Source organism: Pelophylax lessonae, assembly GCF_965119305.1.
Source record: "Pelophylax lessonae genome assembly, chromosome: 4".
In the NCBI taxonomy this organism is placed as follows: domain Eukaryota; kingdom Metazoa; phylum Chordata; class Amphibia; order Anura; family Ranidae; genus Pelophylax; species Pelophylax lessonae.
The window spans coordinates 91,356,704-91,383,553 of NC_138771.1; the positions used below are offsets into that span (position 1 = coordinate 91,356,704).

The 26,850-nt window shown below is 41.2% G+C and overlaps 1 protein-coding gene across 2 annotated transcripts in view; it reads right to left on the reverse strand.

Annotated features, from left to right (window-relative positions):
• MYO5C (myosin VC) overlaps positions 1-26,850 on the reverse strand; it is a 231,607-nt gene that overhangs the window by 33,109 nt on the left and 171,648 nt on the right. For both annotated transcript variants that reach the window (XM_082256678.1, XM_082256677.1), the window contains exons 26-32: positions 20,507-20,600; positions 16,973-17,036; positions 15,174-15,254; positions 14,252-14,432; positions 11,669-11,762; positions 9,515-9,578; positions 7,353-7,458 (exon numbers count right to left, since the gene is read on the reverse strand). In XM_082256678.1, the coding sequence (XP_082112804.1) occupies positions 7,353-7,458; positions 9,515-9,578; positions 11,669-11,762; positions 14,252-14,432; positions 15,174-15,254; positions 16,973-17,036; positions 20,507-20,600 (684 nt within the window). The remainder of the gene's footprint in view (positions 1-7,352; positions 7,459-9,514; positions 9,579-11,668; positions 11,763-14,251; positions 14,433-15,173; positions 15,255-16,972; positions 17,037-20,506; positions 20,601-26,850) is intronic.

The window sequence follows — 26,850 nt, forward strand, 5'->3', positions numbered from 1 at the left end:
TTGGGCTCATTTTTGGGCATTAATCCACTTCTGCACTGCATCCTCATGACTAATAGCACGCTGTATATGAAGAATACCACTCCAATGCTTTATTGTGCATGGTTTGCACAGAATTACACCACTGAAGTATTTTATTACATTTCCTAATATAACAATTATCTTAACGAGATATATCATCAGGCTAGGTGTTCTTAACATGTTTTCTTTGCTCTACATTTAGTTCCATTTCTGATTGGCTGTTGACTAACTGGGTAACTAACCGGGTACGTCTGATTGGGTGACTAAAGTACAAGTAGAAGATGAGATTTGATGGGTTGCTATGAGAACTATCTTTTGCACTTGAACCTATTCAATGAGCACCATGTTTTAGTTCAACGCTACAAACCCTTCTGCATGACCAAACCCTAAAGTGCTCAGTAAGTTATAGCACATTATAACACATTATAGCACAAAAAAATGTAAATAAAAGATTGTACTGTAGTTGCAAATGTGATCCAGCCTACTAAGATGTTATCAGCAGATCAGCAGGGCTCGACAAACCCCAGGCGCCAGGTTGCCATGGCGACTAGAAATTGCGCCCTGGCGCCTGGGCTTGTCAGCCCATTTACTGCCGGGGTTGCAGGCTGTAGCGTTCTGAGAGTGTCTCTCTCTTATGCAGCCCAGAGCATGCGCTGATAGTTCCCCCCTCCCCCTCCCCTCCACACAGAAGGTAGAGGAGACAGAGCTGGTCAGCTTCTCCTCCCCCCGCCCTCTCCTCCTGTGTTGTGATCCCAGGTGCACATGGAGCGTTCAGATTGTGGCTTCAGCAGAGAGCACAGGCAGAAATACAGTAGCTACATATATCCTGGAGGGGGTGAGAGTAAGATACCAATCCTTACAATCTGTCTCTCCTTGCAAACCTCATGCCCCTTATCTGTGCTACTGTTTTGTTTCTCCTACACAGCTGTTATCTGCAATAAGGACTCTCTGGTAATTAACCCTCTCCTTGGATGCTAGGAGAGGACTCTGCTTATCTACTCTGCTTCATTTAAGTGCTGCTTACCTAAATGGTTAAATTATTAACTCTTTACAGCTTAACATCTGTGGCTTTTGCATCTGGTATGAATGGCATTAGTGCCTGCTTGTGTACCCTTCATAGCTACCTGGGACTATATGGCTAATGATGGCTAATATGAAGAAAAGTGTAATGTCTGATTAAAGATCAGTCTGGATTTTATTGTCCATCTTGCTGACTACATTTAAGACTGACGGATATTTCTTTTTTTTTTTTTGTGTATGTGTGTCCATTTAATTGCACATGTCTTTATTCGTAGTGAACAGTGCAGTTTGCAAGAGAGGCCAATGATTTTTCCTTGCCTCCTTATGATCTATCCAATCTCTGCTGTGCCTGCTCCATCTGCCCCTGTCTATACGCCACCCATTGATACGCACACACATACACACACATGTGCTTTCTGTGTTTATGTTTAGGTGTGCAGGACAGGTGACAAATCGGAGTATATGCACACTAAAGGCGGGGAAATTGGTAAATTTAAGCACTTATTGCCCACCCACCGTCAAATGATGGCAGATTGGTGCAGCTATTGTTCCGGGACGCCGTCATATGACGGCGCACCAGACCGGCCTCTCTCACGCACCCGCGGGGGCACGCAGTGCGGCGATCGTGGCCATGCGGTGTTGCTAGGACACGGTGCAACCCCAATCTTGGTAAAAAGCCAATGACATGGCTCTTTACCCATGTGATAGGCTTGTCCAATCACACCCGGTCACATTTAAATGAGGAAGTGCCATTTATCGGCTCTCCTCGCCTCACACTGTCATTGTGGAGAGCTGGACAGGGCCATAGAAGGTCCTTAACCCATCAGTAGGACCGGTATCTGCTTCTTTGTGCAAGGACGAACAGGATGAGCACTGCCAGAGCCCTACAAAATGACCTCCAGCAGGCCACTGGTGTGAATGTCTCTGATCAAACAATCAGAAACAGACTTCATGAAGGTGACCTGAGGGCCTGATGTCCTCTCATGGGCACTGTGCCCACTGCCCGACACCATGGAGCTCAATTGGCACTTGCCGTTGAACACCAGCATTGGCAGGCCCACCAATGGCGCCCTGTGCCCTGAGCACATGTGACAGACAAGAAAGGGTCTAGAGAAGCCGTGGAGAACGTTATGCTGCCTTTAACATCGTTCAGCATGACCGGTTTGGTGGTGGGTCTGTGATGATCTGGGAAGCCAAACATATAGAGGGAAGACAACAGACCTCTACAGGCTAGACAATGGCACCCTTACTGCCATTAGGTATCGGAATGAAATCCTTGGACCCATGGTCAGGCCCTACGCTGGCGCAGTGGGTCCTGGGTTCCTCCTGATGCACGACAATGCCCGGCCTCATCTGGCGAAAGTATGTAGCTAGTTCGTGGGGGATGAAGGAATTGATACCATTGAATGGCCCCCACGCTCGCCTGACCTAAATCCAATAGAACACCTCTGGGACATTATGTTTCGGTTAATTCGACGCTGCCAGGTTGCACCTCAGTCTGTTTAGGAGCTCAGTGATGCCCTGGTCCAGATCTGGGAGGAAATATCCCAGGACATCATCCGTCGTCTCATTAGGAGCATGCCCTGACATTGTCAGGCATACCTACAAGCACGTGGGTGCTATACAAACTATTGACTACCATTTTGAGTTGCTTCAATGAAATTTCAGCAAATTGGACTAGCCTGCTGCATAATTTTTTTTCAGTTTGATTTTCAGGTTGTCTTTGAATTCATCCCTCTGTGGATTGATCATTTTCATTTTCATCTAATGATGTGGCATCCTTTCGAACCTAACACATTACCCAGTCCATAGTAGTATAGATATCCAGCATGATATTTTTCCCCATTGAGATCTGACGTGTTTTCAAAGTGTTCCTTTAATTTTTTTAGTAGTATATACAGTGCCTTGCGAAAGTATTCGGCCCCCTTGAACCTTGCGACCTTTTGCCACATTTCAGGCTTCAAACATAAAGACATAAAACTGTAATTTTTTGTCAAGAATCAACAACAAGTGGGACCCAATCATGAAGTGGAACGAAATTTATTGGATATTTCAAACTTTTTTAACAAATAAAAAACAGAAAAATTGGGCGTGCAAAATTATTCAGCCCCCTTAAGTTAATACTTTGTAGCGCCACCTTTTGCTGCGATTACAGCTGTAAGTCGCTTGGGGTATGTCTCTATCAGTTTTGCACATCGAGAGACTGAAATTTTTGCCCATTCCTCCTTGCAAAACAGCTCAAGCTCAGTAAGGTTGGATGGAGAGCGTTTATGAACAGCAGTTTTCAGTTCTTTCCACAGATTCTCGATTGGATTCAGGTCTGGACTTTGACTTGGCCATTCTAATGCCCTGTACACACTATCAGATTATCTGAAGACTTTTGTCTTCAGATTTACCTCTTCTATGTAGTGCAAGGGCCTGCCGGATTGCATACAAATTGAAAGTGTTTAGGTTTGACCTCATATTATATGGTTTTGGTAAGTCTGCAGACAAAAGTCTTCAGATAATCTGATAGTGTGTACAGGGCATAACACCTGGATATGTTTATTTGTGAACCATTCCATTGTAGATTTTGCTTTAGGTTTTGGATCATTGTCTTGTTGGAAGATAAATCTCCGTCCCAGTCTCAGGTCTTTTATAGACTCCATCAGGTTTTCTTCCAGAATGGTCCTGTATTTGGCTCCATCCATCTTCCCATCAATTTTAACCATCTTCCCTGTCCCTGCTGAAGAAAAGCAGGCCCAAACCATGATGCTGCCACAACCATGTTTGACAGTGGGGATGGTGTGTTCAGGGTGATGAGCTGTGTTGCTTTTACGCCAAACATAACGTTTTGCATTGTTGCCAAAAAGTTTGATTTTGGTTTCATCTGACCAGAGCACCTTCTTCCACATGTTTGCTGTGTCTCCCAGGTGGCTTGTGGCAAACTTTAAACGACACTTTTTATGGATATCTTTAAGAAATGGCTTTCTTCTTGCCACTCTTCTATAAAGGCCAGATTTGTGCAGTATATGATTGTTGTCCTATGGACAGAGTCTCCCACCTCAGCTGTAGATCTCTGCAGTTCATCCAGAGTGATCATGGGCCACTTGGTTGCATCTCTGCTCAGTCTTCTCCTTGTATGAGCTGAAAGTTTAGAGGGACAGCCAGGTCTTCGTAGATATGCAGTGGTCTGATACTCCTTCCATTTCAGTATTATCGCTTGCACAGTGCTCCTTGGGATGTTTAAAGCTTGGGAAATCTTTTTGTATCCAAATCCAGCTTTAAACTTCTCCACAACAGTATCTCAGACCTGCCTGGTGTGTTCCTTGTTCTTCATGATGCTCTCTGTGCTTTAAACGGACCTCTGAGACTATCACAGTGCAGGTGCATTTATATGGAGACTTGATTACACACAGGTGGATTCTATTTATCATCATTAGTCATTTAGGTCAACATTGGATCATTCAGAGATCCTCACTGAACTTCTGGAGAGAGTTTGCTGCACTGAAAGTAAAGGGGCTGAATAATTTTGCACGCCCAATTTTTACGTTTTTTATTTATTAATAAAGTTTGAAATATCCAATAAATTTTGTTCCACTTCATGATTGTGTCCCACTTGTTGTTGATTCTTCACAAAAAATTACAGTTTTATATCTTTATGCTTGAAGCCTGAAATGTGGCAAAAGGTCGCAAAGTTCAAGGGGGCCGAATACTTTTGCAAGGCACTGTGTATATATATATATATATATATATATATATATATATACACACACACACACACACACACACACACACACACACACAAAGACACACAAATTCCTGCTAAACCTAAAGGATAAAACTGTATTGAATGTACTGTGTGTGAATAAGGTCTTGGGGCTCATTCGTATGAGTGCAGTGGCCTGTACAGTGTGAATCATTGTTTTTTTTTTTTTTCTGTGGTTAAAGCTGTGTGTAGTCAGCCTATGTTATGCTATGGGGATGCAGCAGTTGTAAGAACACAGTCACCGGTCATTTCACAGGCATGTGGATGCAGGTGTATGGCCCTAAATGCAGACAGTGTGGATTTGGAGTCCCCCACCCACGCACCTTTCAATCTAGGACCTGCAGCAGTGTTTGTACAGCTGATGTGTCCTCATAGAGTAACAAGCAACTCCAGCCACACAAAATGCTCATTCCCACTGTATTGGCTAGAGAACCTGTGTGAACGAACCCCTAATTTTTATTTTTTTACATTTTTATTTTGATTTTTACATTTTATTTTATCAATTTTTTTAATTATTAGTTTTTTTTCTTCAATGCTGTTGGGGGTGGGGACTTTGATGAAATATCAAGGGTCTAAACAGACCCCTGATGTCTCACTTTTGAAACAAATAAAAGGGCTGAGAATATTAGTTCCTCAGTCCTTTAGTCTCCAGCCTTAGCTGCACTGGACAGTGAATAGATGGTTCTGTACAGAGGCTGCTGTTCATTTACAAACTGAAGCATAGTAAACACAGTTTACTACGCTTTAGTTATGAATGAGTACAATGTGTAATTAGTACTGATCACTCACTGTTTTAATTCACAAAAGGAAGGGGCTGGTAAATATGATATAGAGGAGTGGAGGGAACTGGTAGCGCTGCAGGGGGGGGGGGTAGGGAGCACAGAGGGAGAGAGGACTGGGCAGAGGTGGTATTGAATCCTGTCACACTGTGCATGCTCCCTTTCTTTAATGTAAGAATTTAGAGGTAGGTGCAGTGTGGCATGGCGGCAGAAAACACTTGGCAGCATGACAACCAGACCAGATGCACTCATAGGATGTACCATGATGGGTAGTAGGTCTCAGGGGTGGAATGCGGTCTGGCAGGTCTGTACCCAAGTGGGAGCTTCCAGGTAAGATGGCGTGTCCCTGTACTTTTCTTACTCATCTGGAAGATCTCCCTGATGCTAAGCACTGTCCCTAACAGACAGATAACCTGTCCCTACTCTATCCACACGTGAAACACGCCCCAAACCCGAGAGACAGGGTCTTAAAAAGACTCTGCCTGACCCAAGATGGCCTGCCAAAGTCACATAGTATGCCAGCATCCAATCGGATGCTGCCTCTCTGTGACCAATGAGATCATAGCAGAACGAGGCTGCTCTCAACTTCCATTACACTGCAAGGTTGACGTGTTTCAGCCCTACTCTGGGCCTTAGTCGTAACCATTATGACTAGGGCTCAGAGTAGGGTTGAAACGCGTCAACTTTGCTGTGTAATGGATTCTCCTTGTGTCTTGTTGTATTATTATTAAAGCCTTTACAGATTTTACTTCAACTTGTACTGAGCTCCCGCACTTTTATTTCTATTCTCATGGTGTTGGACTTTATGTGCAGCATCTGTCCTGGCACAGGCAACTACACTTTATCCTATTATCTGAATTTTTTATTTGGTTGCAGTATCCCATTTTTATTATTTTTTATTTATTACTGTGAAGGAAATCCCCTAACTAGCTATCTCACTATGGCCCAGGGTTGGTGTATCTGTGCTAAGCCAGAGCGGTTAACATGTCCTGTGACATCCCTCATCTTTTTCAAGCCCTCCCCCTAGGTTGTGCAAAGTGAATTGCAGCTGTCATTTTAAGCTCTGATCCACCTGAAGGGATTAATGGCCAAATTGGATCCTTGACTGACAGGTCTTCTCTGCTTTACAAGGGCCTGAAAAAGCTGAGGCAATTTCACAGAACATGATACCTGTTACGGCTTAGCCATGCCACCAGCCAAGGCCATGCTGCAGGAAAAAAAGAAAGTCATGTGACTCCAATTTGAAAAAGCTGAAAAGTGGTTCATATGTAAATAACTTAATGGTGGTGTACCCTATTACCATATGCGTGCGCACAGGGTTTGCCAGGTATGCCTGGGCACACCCAAATCACTCTGTGTGATGTAGACTCCCTTTGTTAGACCCCTGATATTTCACCAAAAATAATTAAAATAAAAACTACTGACACCGTCCACTGCCCTACTGACACCAATCTCTGCCCTACTGACATTGTCCATTGCTCTGTTGACACCGTCAGCATACTGTATATACACATGCACAGACACGCAATAATATGTTTGACCTTTGGGGTGCACACCCTAATACAATAGGATGTACAAACCTATGCCTATTACTTAGACTGTACTACTGTCAGGGTTTACAATCACTTTAATGTTGATAGCTTTATTATTTCACAAGGTGCTGTAAATCAGTATGGTAAATGTATCTCTCCTGTGCTGAACTGAACATAGCAAAATATGAGTCATAAAATAAGCAATTCACTGCACAAAGGTGTTACACATTTGTGAATTGAGTCTTTATCATTTACCTGGCTGTCCATTTCATTTTGCTCTTTTAAGAAAATGTTGCCCTCTTGAATTTGTCTGCCATCAGGTTCTTCGTTTTCATGTTGCTTTGTCCGCTTCTTGTGAAGTCTAATAGAAAGAGAAGATTGATATTACTGTTGTAAGATATGTATAAAATAAATATAAGAGATAAAACAGTTTTAAAGAAGTCATGTATACAAAAATCGATAGATGACATAAGATTTGATAATGATAAAAAAGGACTGAGCATATATAATTTACATGTCATTGACATGGTGAAAAATAGAAATCAGGACTGAAGAATAAAATCTGCAACATATTGCAATTCACTGGCAAACAGGAAAATCCCTGCATTGTACTCCATTTCTTATACTGCTTTAAAAAAATATATATATAATGGAACATTTCCTATCAAATACTTAACATAATTTTCCTTTCCTGATGGACTCCATGGCAGCATAACTATGGGTTAACCCCGCCTCCACTTCTCGCCTATAGGACCCCATTCCCATAAATCTTTAGTTTGAGCCAGAGGCCCTGTTCCATAAATAGCCTACTAATGACTCTAGGAGGGAACGCCTGCTGCCATGGAGTCCATCAGGAAAGAAAAATTACGGTAAGTATTTGATAGGAAATTTTCAGTTTTCCTGACAGACTCCATGGCAGCATACGTATGGGAAATAACTAGCCACACACACCCGGGTGGGCAATTGCAGAACAAAAGAAAAGGGTTTAATTGACACTGTCAACTGACGGGATTCGTAAACCAAAAATTAACAGAAGATAAAGAGGCCGGCTCTACAAAATAATGAGCCATAAATGTATTGATCAGGAACCACAAGGCCTCCCTACCAAATACATTGGGAACCACATGCTGCAAAGCCACCCAGGATGTAGTCACACTCCTGGTCGAGTGAGCTGTCACCATCCGCAAGTGAGCCAAGCCCTCGGCTCTATGATTCTGTCGGATGGCCCAGACAATCCATCCAAGGTAAGACTTCAACCATTTTGGTCCTAAGGAGAAGGACAAAAAAGGAAGGCGGCCTCTAGCTCAGACAAAAAATATATGGGAGTGGGGTCCTATAGGGGAGGATTGGAGGCGGGGTTAACCCATACGTAAGCTGCCATGAAGTCTGTTGGGAAATATATATATATATATATATAACTATTTTGAAAAACCCTAAAAAAACCTTGCACATATGCTACGTTATTCCCATGTATAATATGTTCATTTCTCTGGATATCATAAACTTTATTTATAAAGTGTCCATGAAAAAAGAAAAGGTAAGGATTAAAGAGTATCTGTGGCAGTGGTTTTTATCTTATGAGCTAAAGGGAGCCTCAAATGCGGCCCCTGACATCACCAAAGGGCCTCCCATATTGTTCAATATATGTAATACTATGGAGGAATGTCAGAAAACTGCAGACATAACAGAGCAAACGAGGGTCAGAGAATGTGGCCATGCTACATTTGTGCCTGGGGATATGCTGCAGAAGACAATATGAAACTGGGAACCTGTTACTGTACATGAGGCTATTAGAGAAGAATGATTTTACCATAATTAATGTTCCTACTACAGACTGCTGAGGTCCAAGGACCACATAGCATATAACAAAGAGCCACATACGGCCCTCAGGCCACAGGTTGGGCACAAGGGATCTTTGGTCCAATTTTAAAATTTTATATGAACTTCCATATTGTATTACTATTATTTCTAGTCTACTATTAATCTGAATGATTGTAATTTAGTAAAATTTACATTGTGATGAATCTCACACACTTACGTCCTTGAATTCTGTGACAAATATTAAATTGTTCAAAACCTAAATGTATATAGGGGATGAATGGATATGTTCCTTACATCCCAGACCAGACCTCTGCAGACTGTTTTCTGTATACTTTGCTAAATTAGAGTCTGGTTTTCAGTATATGTGTGCCGAATTTTCTCGCTGGCTTGTCTGAAAAATTCCTTCTGTAAATTATTTTCTCCAAATACTATTAAGAAATATTCCTTGGCAAGGCTGTGGAAGTCATGTGCACCTAGTATCTGCTCCTATTTATATTTGCAGTGTTGTCAGATTCGTAGGTGGAAAGCTATGCAGCGGTGATATGTGGATGAAGGGCAGAGGTTGAACACCTAGGAACGGTGACACAATCACTTACTGTTCTGACATTTCATCCTCTTCCAGGTAGTGATGTTTATGGTTAAAAATTTTGTCTCCTTTGTCTGCAATATTTAAAGCATTATATAACATATATGAATAAGAATACACGGAAACAAAAATAGCTGTGTCAGTGCAGAAATTATGTCATAGCTGTGTACAAAGTCAACACATTGTGGAATACACGGATGTTCTTATATTTAGTAGTGTTGACAAGGAGCATTACATTATAATAGTAAATCTGAAGACTGGGTGTAGCTAGATTCATGTCTGCCCAAGAAAATGTCAAAAACGATTATTTCACACCCGCTGAGATACAAACAATATATTTAAACAGAGCAATGTCACAGAGATAACATGCACTGACAGACCAGGTGCTAGCATCTATTCGTGCTGAACACAGAAAAGCAGATCTCATTTAGAATGCTGAGTACAAAAGAATCACACTTAAAGCCTAAAGCCCCGTACACACGTAGCGATTGTCGGCCGAACGATCGGCCGTCTTTTGTCCGGTGCTGTCCTGTCGGTTGAAAAGTGCTAAAGACTGCACACGAATTTTGTTGGCCAACAACAGCCGACTGCAGAAGTGATGTCATGTGATGGTTTACTTTCCGTGTGTTTTTTCTTCTCTGAGCATGCCCGGTCTTGCTCATCTGCTGTTTGTCAGCCGAATTCTGTACTGACTGAGGAACAATCGGCCGTTCTGGTGTTGGCCAACAAAAATTTTAAAGCCTGCACACCAGATTCTGTTCGGCCGAAAAGTCGCAGTCGGTTGTCGGAAGCATCATACTAACAAGCCGACAATCGGCCGATCGGATGTTGGCCGAATATTTACGGCCGACAATTGCTACGTGTGTACGGGCCTTAAGGCTTCGTGTACACATAGCCTATTTTGACCCCGGCCACAGGAAAATGCAGCAAAATCACGGCAAAATCGTGCCGCAATTTTACCGAAATTTTGCAGCCGGTGCTCAAAACATTCTTATCCTAAACACGATTCTTCCGCATTCAGGAGAGGGAGGTTGCACCTCCCCTAACCGCAGCAGCTTCTAAACTCTGCTAAAAGCCTATGTGTACATGGACACATAGGCTTTTATACAGTTGACTTTAGGAGCTTTGGCAAAAAACACCAAAAGCTCATAAACTCAAGTTTAGGAGCTGTAGTGTACACGAAGCCTTACTTCCACTCATTTTTTTACGTTTTTAAAATGATTAATATTATTATATGGGATTTATATAGCAGCAACAGTCTGTGCAGCACAAAATAAAGGGAGACAGTATAGGTACAATAGTTGGAAGACAAGAGGGTAAGTAGGGCCCTGCTCATGAAAGCTTACAATCTAAAAGAGAGGGGAAAGTGATACAAACGTTAGTAACTGTTGGGGAATGAGTCTATAGAGGAATAAAGAAAAAGTATAATTTTTAGGTGGGACTGGCTTCCCTGAAGAGATGCATTTTCAAGCATCCCCCAAAGATGGACAGAGTAAGAGATAGCCATACAGATTGGAGTAGGAAGTTCCAAAGGATGGTTGAGGCTCTAGGAGATCAGAGAAAGGATGGTTGAGGCTCTAGGAGATCAGAGAAAGGATGGTTGAGGCTCTAGGAGACCAGAGGACGGATGAAGGCCAGGAGACGGGCATGGGAGAGGGTGATGGAGGAGCTTGAGAGCAGGAGGTCTTTGGAGGAGCAAAGAGGACATTATATTAACCAAAGAACTGTTGTATGTCTATCAAGTATACCCATAGTATTATACTCTATAACCTTTGTGTGTTCTTATTATAAACATATTAATGCAATGTTAAAGCCCTTTCCCCCTTAAGAAAAAGCCTGCCTCCTCCTCTACTAAAACCTCCCACGCTTGGCTGCTGCTTCATTTGTGCTCCATGCCGTGGGGAAAGGGAGAAAGTCACATGCTTTCCCATTCCTGGAAATTCTGGGTATTTCTCATGGCTCTCTTAGGTAAATGTACCAATGGGGAAGTATTAGATAGGTAAGTATCAATGCGGGAGGTGGGTTACTTCCATAAGGAAAGTTTTGCAGTGGCAACCTATATATTTCTGCTACTACAGGTTTCATGTAAAAGCATTTGGAGGACTGAATAAAAATACAAGAAGTGTGTTAAATAATTGTGTAATAACAGCCCATGCATTGGTACCTGGCATTTTCATGCTTTGTTCATACAGGCAGCCTTGGAGGTCCAGATTTTCCTTTTCAAGTTCAGAGATTTTAACGTTTAGAGATGTTATGGCCTTTAGAAGGTAAATGCAAAAAAGAATGTGCTTTGGTTATTTACCGTATTTAACAAACAAAAGGTGGAGATTTACTAAAACTTGTGCACACAGAATATGGTGCACCTGTGCATAGTAACCAATCAACTTCTAACTTTAAGGGCTCTTTCACACAGGCGGACCGTTCAGATCCGCCTGTCCGTTTTTTTGGCGGATCTGAACTGTTCCCCCATGCATCCCTATGGGGCATCGGATGTCAGCGGAGACATGTCCGCTGACATCCGATCCGATTCTGTCAAATCTGGACGGATTGAAACGCTGAGAAAAACGGAGTCTGTCCGATGGACGGAGTGTGTGAAAGGGGCCTTACTTGTTCAGTTAAACTTTGACAATAAAATAGAGAAACTGATTGGTTATTATGCACAGCTGCACCAGATTCAGTGTGTACCAGTTAGTAAATCTCCCCCATAGCTATTTAAATAATAATCAAGGTATTAAAAAGATGTTGTATTATTGTGTGATGTTTAGTTCATATTGGTAATTCGTTTTATCATGTTTTAACCACTTGCCGACTGCTTACTATATATACGGCAGCAGGGTGGCTCATACAGGCAAAACAATGTATGGCTACGTTGCTCGTCTGGTGGCAGCTAGAGGGCGAGCGCGCTCCTGCCCCCGATCGTCAACGGGGAAGCCGATGCGTGTGTCAGGCGGCTCCAATTGCCGCCTGACACCTGTGATCGCTCCCCGCTGAGAGAGGACGGTTGGCTGTTGTAAACACAGCTGACCGTTCTTCTCCCTGCAAAGGTCACAGAGCCCATGTGATCCTTCTATATAGGATCACATGTCTCTATGGTCATTTCACAAGCCACAACCCCCCCCCCACAGTTAGAATCACTCCCCTAGGCTCACATTTAACCCCTTGATCACCCACAGGGTTAACCCTTTCCCTCCCAGTGTCATTATTACAGTAACAGCGCATATTTTTAGCACTGATTACTGAAGTAATGTCACAGGTACCCCAAAAAGTGTCAAAAATGTCAGTTAGGGGTCTGATCTGTCCGCCGCAATGTCACAGTCCCGTAAAAAATCGCATATCGCCGCCATTACTAGTAAAAAAAAAAACAATAAAAATTACATAAATCTTTCCCGTAGTTAGTAGACGTGATAACTTTTGCGCAAACCAATCAAAATATGCTTATTGTGATTTTTTTTTACCAAAAATATGTAGCAGAAAACAAATTGCCCTAAAATGTTTAAAAATTCAGATTTTTTATTTTTTTTGGGAATGTTATATAGCAGAATGTAAAAAATATTGTTTTTTTTTTTTTTTTTCAAAATTGTCGCTATTTTTTTGTTTATAGCGCAAAAAATAAAATCGCACAGGTGATCAAATACCACCAAAAGAAAGCTCTATTTGTGGGGAAAAAAGGACGTCAATTTTATTTGGGTACAGTATCGCATGACCGCGCAATTGTCCGTTAAAGTAACGCAGCGCCGAATCGCAAAATAGGGCCTGGTCATTAAGGGGGCAAATCCTTCCGGTCTTAAAGTGGTTAATCATGGTTTTTTTTTTTAAATGCCTTGTAGGGTGCTTTTTGCAAAGCATGCTGGACTATCTTATCATAAAGCTCAGTCTGTGTGAGTTTGCATATTTCCACCTCTGCCAGGAGAAAGATTATCCAGAGCATACTGCTCCACCTGCTGGCTGCAAGTGGCTAACATCAAATGTATTTATTGGTACATATCGAGTTCTACGTTATTATTAAAAAGATCCCTGTTTGGCAGAGTCCCAAGACTATCAGGCTCGGTTCACATATATGCGATGCGGGAAGGCTGCGAATTCGCAGCCTTTTCCCGCATCGCACACGCACCCCCGGCAGTTCACACTGCCATATGCGATACGCTGGGGGTGTCAATGTAATCTTAACGACACCCCCAGTTTGATCGCATATCGCAGTGCGATCGTGCAGTTCGCACAGGATGGGATCGCACAAGTGTGAACCGCTGTGCGATCCGATCCTGATGCGGCTGCAAAAATGCCTCCTGTGCGTGTTTGCACCGGGTGCGATGCGAATTTAGCCATACAAACTGTATGGCTAAACTCGCACCGCACAGCTGATCGCATGTAATGTCGGAGCAGTGCGCTCCGACATTACATGCGAACCCGGCACTCGCAGAAGTGTGAACCGGGTCTCAAGTTTAATACCAGCTATATGTCATTCCCTTTCATTCACTGCTGCAGAATAAACACTGGGGGTGATTTACTAAAACTGGAGAGTGCAAAATCTGGTGCAGCTCTGCATAGAAACCAATCAGCTTCCAGGTTTTATTGTCAGAGCCTAATTGAACAAGCTGAAATTAGAAGCTGATTGGCTACCATGCACAGCTGCACATGATGCACTTTCGAGTTTTAGTAAATCTACCCCACTGTGCTTCACTGGATTTCAAAAAATATGTCACAGGAATAGCAAACAAATGCAATTTTACTAGTTTTTAGTCATCCAAACCTTATTCTCAGATGTCAGCCTTATAATCTCTTGTCTGAGGGCATCGTTTGTGTCCTTCTCCTCCTGCAATGACTTTTGAACATTTTTTATGTCGTCACTAAAATGATTTACTTTAAAGTTCAACAGCTCGATTTCCTTTTCATAACTTTCCTTCTGTGTCTGAAAGTGATTTTCTAGGATTCTGAAAGACAAAATTGAATTGTGTTTAGCAGTTATTCCACAAAAGTATGGCACCAGCCCCAGAAAAGTGTAAAAGTGGAAGTCGAAGAGCACTATTTTGTGCATTATGGATTTGTCAAGCTTCTGTGACACCTGAATTCCTATAAGTCCATATATTTCTTAATACACTTTACCTCCAATCAGCATTTGACACCTTGCATTATTAAGGCAATACGTTATTTTTGGCTCTTTTATAGAAATAGTTAAGTAAATGTGTAGCCATTGTTAAAAATATACTTTTCACAAACTTGGCCAGTTTCTAACTGATCATATGATTAGAAAACCATTAACAGAGAATACTTTCTTGAAAACATAATTTCAAAACTCTAAGTAGATCCAGAGATAAAGATATTATATGCACAGTTTGACTATTTAAAAAAAAAAAAGTCAATCTTGACCCTGCCCCCCACATATCCTGAGCCTTCTCATAGGTCCTTTATTATGTTTGGTGTAAGATCAGTAAATCTATATATTCTAGTTATCATGATCATCGATCTAGGTCAGGTGAATACAGATTCTCTGTATTTACATTGGAAGGATATTGGTCGAAATATGTCTGTCTCCTCCAGGGGATTGCTGTTATGTACAGTAGTTGCTATATGTAAATAGGCAGTGCTATTGCAAACTGGGTGTGCAATATGGAGGGAACATCATTTCTGCCCAGTTTAATAAAAATGACATTAATGTTGCAAGAATGTCTCACCTGGTTGCTTTTTTCAAGCCTTCATAAGCAAACCAAAGTTCTCCATCTTCATTTATATTTCCTAAATCTTCTTGGGCAAGTCTACATGTAAAGAATATATATAGATATTGTTATGCATTTGTTATTTTGCCTTTTTTCTTTCCATAAATTTATTGAACATTGATAAATGCGATCTGGTAACAGCGTTATACTTCACAGAGGTAAAACAAGGACTGAAATTTGAAATATACTGTACGTACATCTCAAGTGCAATGCTTTATAATAATACAAACAATAAAAATGTATAAATGTTTAAATCCAAATGTGTGTGTGGGGGGGGGGGGGGAGTTGGGGTTATGATTAGAGGGGTAGTCCTCAAGGGATTCCCAAGATGTGGCAGGGGTCATGTATTTGGCTACCTGTCTCCTCATCTGCACTCCATAATGGTCTGAATAGACCTCAGTATGTAAGACTAGAGGGTAAAGATCGACCTTGTCTCTGGCACAGAGTACTAGCTGGTGAGTATATCTTCATGTGTGAAGAGGGAATGCCTAAACTAGATCCCCAAGTGTGTAAGTATATACTGCCTTGATGATTCAGTCATTCAACCAGTACAACTGAAGGATAGGGCAAAGCCACCACATATATGAAAGCATCCCCACCTTTGTTGCCAGCATTGATTAGAACTGTTGTCAAGATTTTTGTGTGGTAAGGAGGGCATTCTGTACTACCTTGTATGAAGCTTGTACATTGACATTTAGTAAACATTTATGAATGGTGGTTTTTATTCGTTATTAAAGAAATTGACGCCTAGGTCTTTCTCCCATGCCTTGCAGGGTCAGCAGTCATGTAAGCATAAACTGCGGAAGTAAGATGCCGCTGTAGGGTACCCGAAAAACAAGAGACTTGAACAGTGTTGGTTTTCTTCTAAATATACAACCAAGATGGGGCTGATTCAAGAAATGCCTTTTCTGAAGATTAGACCACACAGGGATTGGTTCAGCTTGGGAATGGTTGGTTAGGTCTAGGCAGTCTTGAAAAAGTCCCTTTTTAAACAAGTGTCTAGTGACCACTGTGGGACAAGTCCAGTGGTCTCTAAAAAAGGGTACAAATGCAGATTGTGCTATACAGGAGTCAAAGGGCCTGGTACTGTCTAGAGGGAGAATGCTAAGCAGACCATACAGAAGCTGTAAATGGTGGCTCCGATAAGTGGATGTACAGTCAATCCTTGGAGGCCTGTCTGTGAATTAAGCCATGTCAAGAGAGTAAACAAGTGCTTCAAAGGTACCCTGTCCTTTAGGGCTGCATGCAGCTTCTGGTCCACCACTTGTATAAGTTCACATGCCCAATATGAATGCTTAATATTGGGAAGCACAATGCCACCCTTGTGCTTGGGCTAAGTCAGATGCGATGAAGGCTGCATTTTTACAAATGAAGAGGTCAAAGAGTCTGTGTAAAGATGTAAAGTAGGCCAGAGGATACCTTATTGGGGTTGCTTGCAATACATATAAAATGGGAGAATATTTATTATTTCAAGTTTTTTTTATCCTAGATAAAATCTTTTTAACATATTTAAAGGACAGTAAAGCGCCTTCAACACGACACATGCAAAAAGGCACCAAAATGGGACCTATACAGTAACTAATTGCATAATATGAATAGTTCAGTGGACAATTACCTTTCAATTGTATCAGTCTCTTCTAACCACAATGTAACACTAGCATGACACAAGATCCCACACCTTATGCAGTATTGAACGCACCTGGCTGCACTGTTAGTCATAGTAGAGTTATTGATAAAATTGGTATAATTTTTAATACCTGTTTTTAACATCTTCAACTTCAAAACTGTCCAGAAGCTGTTTGGCCATTTCAGACATTTTTTCTGTAACAAGATTACCCCGTTAAAATGTATCTCAAGGCAAAATAAAAATAAAAGACCCACAGTAAAGCCTAGTGCACACTAAAAGTTGTTTTTCATTCAAACAAGCAGTTGGTCAGGTCGGAGCCGCTGTACTAACAATCCGACTTCAGTACAGCGATCTCCCCTGCTGTGCTACTGTGTACTGACAGGGGTGTGGCCCCCGCCAGAACACTGGTCAGCGCACTCAGAAATTTTTCGGTCATGCCCTTCGACAGATCCTGGCTGAACACCTGGCTTCTGTCAGACCGGTGGCACTACACGGTTCAAATGTCGGCCGGTTTCTATTGAACTGGCTGATGTCCCCCAACCTTTGGCCCGTGTGTACTAGGCTTAAATCTCTGTAAAACATGCACATTTCCACATGCTTTATCCACTTTAAGACTCTGCAAGTACAGGAAGATACCTGTTGATCTGCCAGAAATATGTACCCAGCTTTCAATTTCCTGTTGTGGGTTAACAAAACACAGCATTTCTGGACTAAACTTGCAAGCAATTGTGTCAGCCCTACCCAGTTGTCTTTTGGTAAACTACAGGATCCCCCCCCCCCCCCCACCTATCCGCGTCTCCAAAAAAATAGGAAGGTAATTGTTTTGTAGTCCAATGTAAAACCTGAGGAGTCTGATTAGATTCCATGAGATTGCACAGGTAGAATAAACAGAACACAGGACAGCTCTGAATTTCTGAAAGGATTTATTTTCATTTAAACAGTTTTATAAAAAAAGGTTTTAATAGTATATTTAACATTGAGAAAATAGGAGACATTTATTGTTAGGGTTTAAATACGCTTTTAAGCCAAACTTAAAAAACCCAAAAGTTATTCCTTGCAGTGAGACTGCACGGGTTAGTTGCTTGTTTAGTCTACAGGAGCAGAGAACCTTTTTACTTATCTGATCCTCCACTCCCCTGGCAGATAGTGCTCCCCCATGCTCTGAAAGTGGACTGTCCCTCGGTGTCATCACATACAATGCATGACTATGAACCCTGCATTGGAAAGGTGCATCTGAGCTACTACCTCCTGTGTAATGCCTGGTCAGCCTCAAGAACACAGAACACAGCCTGGGAAGTCTCTGCAAACCTCCATGTGTCATCCATGCATAAAAAGGGAGAAAGGCTGGTGCCATGGAACTTGGCTAAAACATAGTTTATTTGAAGCGGAGCTACGCTTGTTTGCTTTCTCCCCCTCCACTGCCACATTTCTCACCTTTTGGGGGGGGGGGGGGGAGCGGGTAGCTGTTTTTGACAGTTACTCTTCCTCACTTGTGGGAGACCTCGTCCCTTGGACGTTCAATCCCCTCCTTCTTTCCCCGCTGCCGGGCTAGTCATAAAGCACAGCGAGATTCACACATGCGTAGTAGGGAACTGGCTACAACGAATGGCAGCAGCAGCACCCAAGAGCCGACTGGAAAATCGGCTGGGGTGCTGACTTTGCGGGATCCCTGGACAGGTAACTGTCCTAATATTAAAGTCAGGAGCTACAGTATTTGTAGCTGCTGACTTGTAATTTTTAGGTGAGGAGGGGCGGAAATTCTCTTTAATGCAGATGAACAACAGTCGAAAAATCCAACGTGCTTCGGCCATCCAGCCTTAATCATGGTCTTAATCAGCCATGATTAAGGTATGATGGGAGAAAAGGGTTGGCTTTTTTTGACTGTTGTTCACCTGCATTAATTAAACTATGTTTTAGCCGACTTCCATGGCACCAGCCTTTCTCCCTTTTTTGCATGAACCCTGCATTGGTCTGATGATGTCAGGACCTTAGACTGCTGAAGTGTAGGGGAGAAGACAATCTAGCAGTGCAGAGAAGTACGTGTTCTTTAACAAGTCTCCTAGATCTAAACAAGCAATTAGCACTTGCAGTGCAGTTGCCGCTTAACTACAAAGGGTAATTTTGAAGTTTCCTACAGCTGGGCTTTTAAGTATTAGCAAAGGCTAACTATAACTTTTTAAAAAAAAAACTTTTCATCCCTCCTTCTCCCTATCCTGCATACCCTGTGTAAAAAGACCTGTGTACTTACCCTTTTTCATCCGATCCAGCAGCTCCAGATCTCCTGTGTAAGGGAGTGCTTGACAACAGCTGTGAATTTCCAGAGCTGTGACATCACCCATAGAATCTCATGGCCCATTCATTGCTGATGCTTCTTCCTCTCCCCTGCAGCAGATGCCTACTGTAACAGGGGAGCCAGAGCTGCTAGATCGTGTGACTGGAGCAGATTATTAAAAGATAAGTACACAGATCTTTTTTATAAAGGGTAGGAGGAGGGGGAGGGAATGTTCCTAAGAACAGTTATAGTAAGACTTATCTTTTACTTTAAGTATTCGGATGATGGCAAATATATAGGTTTTCTGTTAAGCTTACCAGTGTGCAAAAAGCAAAGTGAAGACACTGGCTGCTTAGAAGGTTTTTATACAAACCCAGCAGTACTGAATGGATAAGCTGTCCATTCCAACTTCAGAGTAGGCTATAAATGAGGCAACTTGATACTTGATTATATGAAATAAACACTTTAATATTTTAATAAAGTGGACCAACAATGGCCTACTATTGTAACAACGGGATTACACACCAGTAGGAAAGGTTTACTTCAATTTACGATAAATGAATATACAAAAGATATCAATGTTACTTTACCTATATATTTTTAGAGAGCTATTGCCATCCCCTGTGGCATGGGGAACTTTTTCTAATATTTTTCTATTATATCTTTAGATATCTCTATTGCATCTTACTCCTGACAAAGTGGGTACAGAACCACAAAATGCATTGAGTTATATGGATGCCAAGATATCATACTTTTTAATGCCCTATAAGATGCCAATAACACTATGTGTACCATCTAATATATATTATATGCGATGCAGGAATGAATTCCCTTACATGTAAGCTCTCAATATACCTACCTGTTTTAATTTTAATCTGACCTATGTTAAATTATTATGTATGCCTTGAAATGTATAATCATTGATATCTTTTGTATATTCATTTATCGTAAATTGAAGTAAACCTTTCCTACTGGTGTGTAATCCAGCTGCTACAATGGGAGGCCATTATTGGTCCACTTTATTAAAATATTAAAGTTTCTATTTCATATAATCAAGTATCAAGTTGCCTCATTTAAAGTCCCGCAAACCTATGTAAAGTATTTTTGTACAAATTTGGGATGGAGGCTTGTTTTTCCAATATGTGGGTGTGCTGCAGAACATAATATTCTCTAATTATTCAGAGTAGGCTATATTGAGTATGGATATTGAAAATGTATTCGAACAAAAAACAATCTAATATCTAAAAAAGCCTAAATGTAATGTATAAATGCTCTGCCAAATTTCCACCCCCCCCCCCACCCCAATCACTAAGTGTTACAGTTTACAGTAGTGATAAAACACAGTATTTTTACTAGACTTAAGTAAGAAAGCTGCAGAACGCTGCATCTTACCCCGCATTTCTTGCTTCTGTAATTGGGCCTGGTTGGCAATCTCCTTATTCTGGGTTTCAAGAAGTTCAACCTGTGATTGAAACTCTGGTATTTTCTGTGGAGGACATTATAGAGTGTACATCATGGCGTATTAGGTTTTCAGAACATGCACTAACTGTAGTCTTATTTTTTTATTACATACGGCATTAAGAATCTTCTTAATGAAGCCTTGGAGACTGTGCAGTCATGATGCATGACAAAAAGAGAGCAGATAGAGTCAGGCAAGATACAGAAATCAGTGTGTGCTAAAATATACCGACGTTTTTCATAATTGAAACATATATAATTTTTATTTTTTACTAAACATTCAATATGGAAAACAAACATCTACTGAATCATATTTATGGATAAAGAGTCTGTTATGGACACATTTGGTAACAAGGTTTATCCACCAGACATGTTCTAACCTGAGGTTTCATCGATTGCACTTTAAAATCCTTCTACTTTCTAACATTATGATCATTACAGTAACATTTTTAGTATAATAATGTTAAAAAGACACCATTAAAAATTCAAATCAATATAATAGGCAAAAATACAACATGGGGCAAATTTACTAAAACTGGAGAGTGCAAAATATGTTGCAGTCCTGCAGAGAAACCAATCAGCTTCTAAGATTTAGGGCTCGGTCCATGCTACCGCGACTGGTGGTGCGACTTTACCAGGCGATCTGCTGGCGACTTGAGTACTACTTTAATAGAAGTATAGAATATAAGGCATATAGAAGTGGCCTTGAAGTAGTACAGGAACCTTTTCTAAAGTCTGAGCGACTTCAGTAGTGCTAATTAGGACAGCTCTCTGACTAACATTGAATTTGACATGTCATGCGACTTAGGGTCGGGATCCAAAGTCGCGGCAGTGTGAACCGAGCCTTATTGTCAAAGTTTAATCTAACAAGCTGAAGTTAGAAGCTGATTGGCTACCATGCACAGCTGCACCAGATTCTGAGTGCTCCAGTTTTAGTAAATCCCCCTATATGTCCATATAATAAACTCACTAGAAAGCTGTTCACTTCAAGGTCAGCAGAAAGGCAAAAGGTAGACTCACAACATTCATAACATTGACTTAAAAAAGGTTGACAATATTTCTATATAAAATAACATTGAAGTTCACATATGGTTGTCCTGCCCAAAGGTGCATCATTTACGGATAGGGTTCTATACTGGGATTAACCTGGTATTACAGGTCAATATTCACGAAGACCCATGAAAGGTTCTTCTTCACAAACCAGCAAATTACATCCCTCAGCGTAGTCATTTTCTTATTACACATATTTTTATAGCCACCAAACAACCATTGCCAACATGTGGAAATCTTTATTACTTAATTTTGAAGATGTTAAATCTAGGATCCAAGGCACATTCGATAATTAAAAACTGATTTCTTGAAGGATACCCGTGACAAATTTAATTCATTCTGGCAACCATAGCTCCATTGTTCCCCTTTCTCTTTACACATTTTGGGGAAGATTTTCTAAAACTAGAGCACTCAGAATCTAGCGCAGTTGTGCATAGAAGCCAATCAGCTTCTACCTTTAACGTGTTCAATTAAGCTTTGACAATAAACCCTGGAAGCTGACTGGTTTCTATACAGAGCTCTGCACCAGATTATGCACTCTGCAGTTTTAGTAAATCTCCACCTTTATGTCTTATGTAACTTTGAATACAAGGGAATGCTCACTCTCCTGTGTTTCAATGCATGTGACCTCTGTGGTTCCCTTCTCTCCCTCCCTTCTTCCGTACTTACTACCCTTTACTCTATTCCTTAAAGTGGCAGTAAACTTCAGTCATGAAATCTGAGCAAAGCACATACAGTATATGTGTAGTGTTTTTTGTCTATAACGCCAAAGCTCTAATTGTCGTTTCTCTCTGGTGCTTCATTCCTCTGTTATCAGCATGCGTTACTACTGAGAAGTTTTCCCGAAACATGGGATCATTTTGTGTTGGGAGGAAAGGGGAGGGGGGAGCTCAGAACAGAGCTTTTCTATTCAGAACACAGTTGTTCTGCCGTGTGGAGGGGGTGTGTGCCTTTCCTCCAATAAGCTCTTACACACTGTAACTGCAGTCTCTCCACCCCCCCTCCTCTGTGCTTCTGACAGATGCAGAAAGATTTTTAACACAATCTGCACTTTTGAAAGGGCGTAGAGAGGGAAAGACTGCAGATAAACAAGTAAAACCAACGTAGGAGGATTTGTTTCATCTCTGTGTATCATCTGAGGCTGTTCACTTCACTGGGCATACGGTATGTGAGGGTTTACAACCGCTTTAACTCCTTTAGGCTTCATATTTGTACATTCCTGTACTGATTCTAATGACTAGATCCCGAATTACTTTTTTAGTCTGTATTCAACGACAATCTTATTGTTGACTGCAAACTTGAGGCCGTGTTTGGCAAATTGCTCTTACATTAGTGCAAATCCTTTGTAATAATGCACTGAAACCTCCGCTGTATACATTGAGCCATTCATATATGTAACAATCTATATAAAACAATAAAATTATTTATTGGTACTAAAAATAACATAGAAGAATGTTTTTTTAGGGAGGAACTGATTGCCTTTGGGGATCAGAAAAGAAAGTATCTACTATTACCTCCATGCTTTATAATGCTCTTTTTTGCCTTTCTCTGAATCCGCTCATTTTTTTAAATTTAAGTTTTTGTGTCTTTTTTATTTTATATTACACAATGTAACTAAACTAACAAGGAAACAAATACCCAGTTCAGCTTTTTAAATATTAAGCAATAACAGAATTAGTAGGTATTAAAAACACTAATGCGATTTGTTTCCTGATGAACATGGCATGAAGTAGCTTGCTTCATAATGAGCTTTACTTTGGGATAAAGAAATTGGTAAACAAAACTTCCAAAGTGATTAAAATCAAATTGCTCGCTATATTAAATGATTACTATAAATGTAAGAATGTGTCAGCTTCAAAAATAAATTCAGCGAACGTAAACTACAGGACAGTGTCTGCTGGTTTTTGTCACCATAAACAGGTGAAAAAAAAAAAATTTGTATTGTATCCCAGACCATAATTTTAGATACTTTTAGGTGATCATGGAAAGGAGAGCTATAACTATTCCTAAAAATGTCCCCCCCCCCCCTTTCTACCTATCCTATCTAACCTTTATAAGAAAGATGTGTACTTACCTATTTTAAAATAAATACATTTTTGTTGAAAGTTCGAAACCCCGAAAATACCACCTATCCTCCTCCACCCAACAATTGCCCCAGCAATAGGCACACCTAATTTTAATCCGCTCCAGTCCGGTCATGTAAGCGGTTGCTGCAGTGGAGAAGAGAACACACCAACAAGAACCACCAACATCTTGATTGGTTGCCAGGGAATGATGAAACTCTCATATGTATGCACGGGAGTTTATTCATTCTGGCCCAGAGATATGGCAAGAATATACACTGAGCTGCACATAGGAAGATCAGTGTACATTCTCAAGAAGATTGAAAGCAGGTAAGTTTATTTGTTGCTGAAGGGACATCACATGTTTCTTCTGTAATAATGATCCCCGTCTGCTCACAGGTTTGTTTTTTTACAGTTTAGTTCCATTTTAAAGCAGAACTAAACTCAACAGTTTACCTGTTTCCCAAAGCAGTTCTATTCAAGCCATGCCTTTGGTGACATCTGTCACATTTGCTGGCGTGCTTGTGTTACCTCTTTCCTCAACCAAACTTTCCTCAATAGGGCTGGAATAATAGCTACTCAAATGCACAGCTCCAAGGCATACCAATTTAAAAAGAGGGCACGTTGCCATATAAATTAACTACAAAAGATAGGAGGGTTTAATTCTGTTTTACCGCTCTACTTCACCCCATCTAAACCTTTGCTACAAAGCCTAACCATAATTAACCATTTACCTACTCTTGTACCCCAAAATTAACATCTAACACTCTCAGTAGAATTCATAAAGAGTTTTCTACATACTCTTTAGAATTCCAACAATCCTTTACATGACAAATGACGGTGCGCACAACAGATTCATGTACCCCTTGTTGAATCTGTCACATGGAGGAGTGCAGCTCTGAGGTCGGTGTGTCTATACTGTGGACACTCCTCCTGTCCCTTACTAGCCAGTGCAGCGGACAATGTCATAGCAATCGCTGACTCATCCCTGGCCTCAGTCATCTGCTGGCTGGAAGATTCCCTGGCCGACAGCTAAAAGTAAACAAGGAGGAAGGAATGCTGACTGACATCCAAGTAAGGCCTTGCCATATTTGTGTAATCACATCAGCCAGCACCCCTGCCCTTTGTTGGCTTTTAGCTGTCGGCAGGGAATCTCCTAGCCAGCAGATGAATAAGGCCAGGAATGAGTAAGAAATTGCTATGATACCATCTGCTGCCAGCTTCATAGCAACCAGGGAGCCCTATGCAGATAACTGTTATATTCATGACAGCTTCCCAGCACAAAACTGAGCACTGGCGTCTTTCTGTACACCAACTCATAGTTGGTCTTACGAGGCCCCTGAAGACGGCATTGGCTTGAAAACGCATTGGGTGGAGCTGTCCATGTAACATCATGCAGCAAAGCTATTGCTTGTGGTGGCGGCGTTTTGATCTGAGTGTTAGGGCTCATGCACACTGCAGCTCAAAAATCTGCTTTTACAGGCATTTGAGCTTTTATTTCAGCTTTAAGAAGCTTGAGCTTCTTTGTGCTCTTTTGCAAGTTTTTATTGAGCTTCTTTGAGCTTTCTTGAGCTTTTTTGAATGTAAGCATTTGTTTTCACAATTCCATATTTTTCCTTTTTTGTTTGTGTGTTTTCAAGCTAATTTGAGCTTTTTCATGCTTCTTCTGGCTTTTTCGCGTGTTTTTGGGCACTTAGGCGTCTTTTCTGCTGAAAAGCTCCTCTCAAAAACACAAATTTTCGTGGGGTTTTTTTTTTTTAAATGCCTATAAGAGCATATGCCTGTGTGCATGGACACACTGGCTAACATGAAGAGGGGTTTCCAGGCAGAAAAAAATGAGCTCAAAAGCCTGTAGTAGCAGCTTCTTTGGGCCTTTTTGAGCTGCAGTGTGCATGAGCCCTTAAGCATCAATTTTGTTTTACATTACTGACTTTCAGTCTATGATGGTGGATTGTTTTTAAGCTGCTTTATTAAATTACTACACTATGATACCTCATTTTTTTGGTGATGTGAGCAGCTGCATGTCCTCTAAGAACATCTGAGTGGGAGAATCGACGCAGAGGATACAGTTGATGATACGAAGATCCATCCCCACTGAGTGCGTTAGCTGTTAATTGCATGGCAGCACATACCTTCTGGTTAGATTGCACTGCATGTGGGGAAGGCAGAATGGAGCAAAACGTTTTTTTCTATCGCGGGTGTTCACTTTCACTATTTTGATAGTGTCAACTAAATACTACATTATATGACTAGTTTATCTTTATGGTTTGATTCTATATCACAGGATTTTGCAGAGGTGACAACATATGATACCAGATGGGAACAAGCAAGCAAGATTAAATCTGCACTGAATTGCATAATGTGTGTTAGCTGTAGTGAGACAGCACCCGATTCTGGTGAGTTGCCATTTCTCCCAATTTACATATTTAAAGGAGAACTGTATTTTAACATGGACTTTGTAAAGATGGATTTTATTTCTATTATTATTTAATTTGTGTACTGGGAGTGCTGCAGTTTTGTTTGTTTATGTTTCATAGCCGGTCCTAATTATTGCCAGTTTGCGTTATCTGTAAACTGGTGTTAATCCTTTTCTAATCTGTCACAGCCATAGCAACAAGTTGCAAAAGTGGCAGAAACAAGAAGTACCTGAATCTGGCACACCTGTTGGAAAGCTTTACTGAATTAGGTGCAGCTTGTTTTAAAGGGGACATACCACCCCAGAACTGCTTTATTGAATTCCCCACTCTTTACTTACCTGATTGGCACCAATAACCTACAGTTCCAAGCAGAGTTCTTACAGCAGTGAAATCTTAGCACCAAAACAGAATGAGGAGGCAGGCTCCTCCCGCAGCCTGCCTCCCGCTGTGTCTATTATTACAGGAGGATTTAGAGGGCTCGGCTCATTAGAGCTTACAATCTAGAAGGTGGGGTCAAGTGAAACAAAAGAGGAGTTCTATTGGATTGGTGAGGCTCTGGTAAAGTCCTGGAGGTGAGCATGGGGAGGAGGTGACGAGGGAGCTAGAGAGCAGGAGGTTTTGAGAGGAACGAAGTGAGCGATTCGGTTGGTGTTTTGAGACTAGGCTAGTGATGTAGCTGGGGGCTAAGCTGTGGATGGCTTTGTAAGATGTTGTTAGTATTTTGAATTTAATTAGTTGGCCTGCGGAA